This window comes from Terrapene carolina, unplaced genomic scaffold, assembly GCF_002925995.2.
Source record: "Terrapene carolina triunguis isolate 2854851 unplaced genomic scaffold, T_m_triunguis-2.0 Scaffold30129, whole genome shotgun sequence".
NCBI lineage: Eukaryota > Metazoa > Chordata > Testudines > Emydidae > Terrapene > Terrapene triunguis.
In genome coordinates, this window is record NW_020694480.1 from 49,646 (window position 1) to 55,692 (window position 6,047).

Genomic DNA, 6,047 nt, shown 5'->3' on the forward strand with positions numbered 1-6,047 from the left:
GGAAGGGAGGAAAATGCCTCTGGCTTCTTCCAAGACCCTTATCGTGACCCAGTCTCCCCCCCCATACACACCCTGTGTCACTCATGGAAGTTCTTCCTCGCTTCCCTGTGGACTTGCTGAGGTCTGCAGGGTGGGAGAAGCCCCAGCAGGCTGATTGGGAGCTATTAACCATTCCAAGCACTTCATGGAAATCTTCTTCTTTCTTTAAGGAAATTCTTTGGCTTCCTCTTGAGAAAATACTAACCCTTTTGTGGGATTTCACATGTCACACATTGTCTGGGCCCTTCTGTCCCCAGAAAAGCAGAGGGGTGTCTCTCCTGGCATTACTATAGGGGCAAAGTTAAGGTTATGTGCTTGTGGTTAGGGGAAAGTGTCACCTTAACTCCGCCTCTCCCTGTTCCTGCCCAAACTCCCACTCCACCTTCACATGTGAGCTGATGTCTATCTCCTGTCTAAACTAACCGTACATGGAATTTCTCATTGCTTCTTCCCAGGCAGGCTGAGCAGTGCACTGGAGCTGCCATGGCTGGGGTAGATGCTAAAGAGCCTCCCAAGATACCTGAAGGGGATATGGAAGTACTGAAGGCTGCTGTTGGGGAAGGAAACCTCATCAAAGCAGCTGCTAAAGCGAAAGAGGCTCTGGAGATGGTTGATAAAATCACTGTCAACATCGCTGTCACGGGGCAGGCGGGCTCTGGAATATCGTCCTTTGTCAACGCCATCCGGGGCCTGAAGGACAGAGATAAAGGTGCTGCTGCAATAGGGGTCACTGAAACAACAATAGAGCCCACTCCTTACCGACACCCTGAATATCCAAATGTAACAGTCTGGGATCTGCCAGGGATCGGGACCCCAGATTTTAAATCACACACGTACCTCGAGAAGATGGAGTTCAGCCGCTACGACTTTTTCATCATCATCTCCAACCCCCGCTTGACATACCACGACATTAGCCTCGCCCAGAAGATCCAGAGACAGAGGAAGAAGTTTTACTTTGTGCGCTCCAAGGTGGACCAGGATTTGACAAATGAGAATGATTCCTGTGACAAGGAGGGAACCTTGAAGCAGAGCAATGCTCCCGCGAACAAGCCACATCAGTACTGTGAGAGTGAGATCCTCAGTGCCATCAGAGAGAACTACATCAAGGGGCTGGAAGCAGGAGGGGTGGCCTCCTCACGGGTTTTTCTTGTATCTAAATGGTACTTGGGCAAGTACGATTTTCCCAAATTGCAGGAAACGCTAGTGGATGAGCTCCCCAGTCACAAGAGACGCGCTGTTCTACGGTCCCTGTCCAACATTGTTAAAGAAACTTTGGAGAAGAAAAAAGAACAACTGCAAGCACAGATATGGATGAAAAGTCTGGTGTCATGCGGAGTCGCTGCTGTTCCTATCCCGGGTCTCTCCACTGTTTGTGATGTTGCCATGCTGGTGACGTCCCTGAAAGGGTTCTGCAGGGACTTCGGCCTTGATGAAAAGTCTCTTGCTGTACTTGCTAGGCAGGCTAACAAGCCCATTGCAGAGCTGAAGGCCATTATAAAGTCCCCATTGAGCGAGGAAATAACAAAAGATCTTGTAATTACGCTACTGACCAAGTGCGGTGCTGGGGCAGTGCAATACTCAACAATGTTATTAAAATTTATACCCGTGGTAGGTGCTGTGGTAGGTTCTGTGGCAGCTGCAGCAGTTGCTCTCCCTACCACAAAGATCATGTTGCAGAATTTCCTGGATGCTGCTGCTGCTGACGCTGCCCGAGTTCTGGAGGTGGTTATGGAGGAAGCCATGTCAAACTTAGAGAAAAAGCACAAAAACACCCGCACCCCGTGAAATGATGAAACGTCAGCACATGGCTGAAAGTATCTAAGTAAAGACCCTGTCCCAGCTGGAGCTCGGCGCTCAGATCTGTGGGAACTCTCATGAAATTGCTGCCTTTCCACATCAGGTGTGAAACTTCACCATAACTGAGCTCCGACCTCCATTTCCACTGAGGTCTCCCATCCACCATAAAAATGATGTCATATAAAATTTAATTCAATAAAAGGGGGGCGGTTCCTGACTGACCCTGTTCTTTGTTTTGTCTTTATTTCCCCAGCGAACGAGGCCAAGTTGTGATAAAGCTCCGCAGGGTCCCCAGTGCCTCACGCTCTCTGCAGGGAGCTCAGGGAATGGTTATTTCAGGCCCCAGCCGAGAGCAGGGTCATGGCAGAGCCCATTGAACTCTTCACTGGGAAACGACAGGGAGCGACACCAACAATGACTCGTTCTAGCCACAGATTTTCCACTACTTGGTTCCCGTTGCCCTGAAATTGCAGCCTTGGCCGGCGCCACGTTGGGCATGTGGGTAAATTCACTCAGACACAATCGTAAAAACCCTAATTCCTGACCTGACTTGGGTGACGAATCCCCGGTGCCAACTCCTCCCTCGTCACTGCAGGGCCCAAGGCAAATGAAACAGGCTTTTTAGCACAGATGCTTTCGCACTTTCCCCCAGGCTGCCCCTGTCCGGGGAGGAGCCTCCTGTAACCTTCCACAGAGCCCCCGGACTGACCTCATGCGAACGCCTCCTTCAGCCTCGCCCCTGCAATGGACCCTCTGGATCACTCGACAATGGCCCACGGCCGGAGCTCTGGGAGCGCTGCTCATTGTGTTATCCCAACCATCTCCCTGCTCCCTTGTGCTCCCCTGTCTGCCTGGAGCACCTGCCTGCTGGGTCTAGTCTTCAATTGTCGCTCTTGGGGGCAGGGCCCGTCCTTTTCTTCTGTGTCTGTACAGCACCTAGCGCAACAGGCCCGTCTCCTGATGGGGTCCTAGGTTCTCCTGTGAGACAATAATTGATTAAGAAATGCTGAGACTGATCCTTGTAATTCTGTCTCTGTGCTCATAGGTTTAACCAGCTCCTTATGCAAAGGTAGATTTGTCCAGAGAAGTACCTGTGTCTGGCTGTGCTATTAACCCTGTGAATGGCCCTGGATTTAAATGGAGAAGGGTCAAGATGTGTCTGGCTGATAAACCCATATTGGATGCTTGATAATTACCTGGCTGAGTGGCAGCTATCACTTATACGCTGGGCTGTTCTCCCATTCATGGCTGGTGTGTTTGTGTGGAGAGAGGCTTTAGTGTTTGATGCTGAGTTTATGTACATCTATTGCTCCTTGATTTGCTATTCTCAGTGTGAGCCTATTCTGTAGTTTATTAGAAGAGCCGATGATTGAACAATTCATTTGAGCAATTGGAGACTTCGATACACTGCGGCTGGTTTGGCCATATGTATAGCCAGTGTGTCAGCCTCTGCCTTCCCCCAATGACCCATTGATTTGTTGATTTTGTTTCCATAATGATTAGCGGTCCGGTTCTGCGATCCTTCCACACCCCCAGAACGGGCCCCTCTTGTCTTGTAGAAATGATTTAATATTTCAATTGTAATAAACTTGCATTTAATCTGGACTAAGAGCCCGTGTCTCTGAATTTCACCATTGCTAAATGTCCATGGTTTAAGGGCATTGCTCTCACTAGACAGGAGCTCTTCCCTAGAGCGTCACTAATTGGGGGGTTTAACGAGGGGGGGGGGAATGCATCCATAGGGTGTTTGTGAGGAGAAGAAGCGAAACCCTGAAGCAGCAGCGTCACCAGCAACAAGGGTCGGGGGGATTCTCTACAGTTCCTTAACTGTGACTCGAGCCCCCACCCAGTAACCTGGGAACCTGTATCCGCTCTGGGCACCTTTGCTGGGCAAATCTGTACCCAGTCACCAGTACAGTCAACAGAGGGTTAAACAGAAGGACTTTGGCGGAGGAAAGAGGAAGGACGGGGTGAGCTGGGACAAACATTTACAGTTCAACACCTTCCCCCATCTACTGTCTCAGGGCGCATCTGTCACAGCCCCCACCAATTGCTCCCTGAGCGGCTGATGCAATTTGTTCTGCCTCCCAGCCCCTCACTCACAGTTTGTGGCTGCAGGAATCCAAGAGAATCAGGGTCCCTGGGGCTCGACCTCCCATCCTGCTATGATGATTTCAGAAGTGGGTTTAAACCTGTGTGGGGACACGGCCATTGGACCTTAAACCTAACGCCGCCACCACTCAGCCCTTCTGGGGCTGTTACGATGATTTCAGCAGCTAGGACAGGGAGCCTGCACCAGAATCTTTAGGTGAACGTAGACCCTGATCCCAGTCACTGTTCAGGCTTTGCCCAGCTGGTTCCCACCAGGGAACTCTTCAGAGTATCAGCCCAACTAAATGCGCCCACATATTAACCAGCGGACGAGCATCCACCGAAATACTACCAAGAAGCAGCGTCATCCAGAGGCATCGCCGCCAAAATGCCGCCGATCTTTGGCGGGACGCCTCTGGATGCTGCTGCTTGTCCGCGGCATTTTAGCAGCGACACCTATTGACGTTGCCGCTTGTCGACGGCATGTCGGCAGATGCTCGTCCGCCGCCACGGTCCTCCATGGCTCATTGTCTGGCACCCGCCAGACGAAAAAGGTTAGGGACCACTGCTCCAGAGTATCAGCCCAACTACAGAACGTAGCCACATTTAACCCCGATGTCCCCAAACCATCCGCAGTTGATATGTAAATGAGCTACGGCCTCACTCAGTCCCTTTGCCCTCCAGCAGATGCCAGCAGAGAGCTCCCTCTGGTACCTCCCTTCTCTCATGGACTTCATAGAATCATAGACTATCAGGGTTGGAAGGGACCTCAGGAGGTCATCTAGTCCAACCCCCTGCTCAAAGCAGGACCAATCCCCAACTAAATCATCCCAGCCAGGGCTTTGTCAAGCCTGACCTTATAAACCTCTAAGGAAGGAGATTCCACCACCTCCCTAGGTAACCCATTCCACTGCTTCACCACCCTCCTAGTGAAAAAGATTTTCTAATATCCAACCTAAATCTCCCCCACTGCGACTTGAGACCATTACTCCTTGTTCTGTCATCTGCCACCACTGAGAACAGTCTAGATCCATCCTCTTTGGAACCCCCTTTCAGGTAGTTGAAAGCAGCTATCAAATCCCCCCTCATTCTTCTCTTCTGCAGACTAAACAATCCCAGTTCCCTCAGCCTCTCCTCATAAGTCATGTGCTCCACCTCCCAGGGCTCACACTCCTCTCTCCTGGGTCTGCCCCTACCTGGGTTCCCCCTCCCTTGTATAGTCTTTTCCTGGCCCTGGCCCTGGCCCAGCTGGGGTCACAAAGTATCATTAAGTTGCCCTATCACCACCAGCGGGGGGGGGCTTGCTGCTAGCTCACAGGCCAGGCCGAGCTTGGTTTGCCTTAAAGGGCCAGCCAGCCTGTGACACCTCCCACAACAAACCACCCCACTGCACACACAGTGGAAAGAGAGGCTGAGAGGCACCGAATCACACGTGACAGATGTCAGTCACCTCATATAATACCTGACGGGAAAGTGCTCGGATCCCCTGGGGACGAGATCAGGATCAGAACTTGGAGAGAATCCAGGCTCGTCTGGGAACCACAGAAACCTGCCTGGGTCTCAGGGGAAGAATCTCCCAGTCACGTACTCAGGTTTGTTCTTAAATCATAAGACAAAATTAAGGTCCCCTCTCCCCTCAAACACAATTTCTCACTGTCTTATGAACTGTTTGTCTTGCTCCCACAGCCCCATTATTACTGCCTAATAATGAACTATTCTTTCCTGAGCTTTTCAGCACAGTCTTTTCTACATATGAATTAACCCCGTGATCCCTCTCTGGGCACAGTGCTGCTCCCAGTGGAGCTAGCGGGATTTGTGCCACAGACTCAATGGAGCAGGATCTCCATTTTACAGGGGAAAAGTGCAGCACAGAGAAAATAAGAGACTTGCTCAAGATTGCACAACAACTATAGACATCGAGCTCACAATAGAAACCAGGAGTCCTGGCTCCCCGTGCCCAGCTCTATATTCAGATTTTATTACTTAATGAAGCAGCAGCAAAGAGTCCTGTGGCACCTTATAGACTAACAGACGTATAGGAGCATGAGCTTTCATGGGTGAATACCCATTTTGTCGGATGCATGTAGTGGAAATTTCCAGAGGCAGGTATAAATATGCAA

The 6,047-nt window shown here is 50.8% G+C and overlaps 1 protein-coding gene across 1 annotated transcript; it reads left to right on the forward strand.

Annotated features, from left to right (window-relative positions):
• The first annotated feature begins 522 nt into the window (after positions 1-522).
• LOC112124962 (interferon-inducible GTPase 5-like) lies at positions 523-1,824 on the forward strand. Its single transcript, XM_024223418.1, has one exon. It carries the CDS (start codon positions 523-525, stop codon positions 1,822-1,824), a length of 1,302 nt encoding a protein of 433 aa, XP_024079186.1.
• Positions 1,825-6,047: the final 4,223 nt, after the last annotated feature.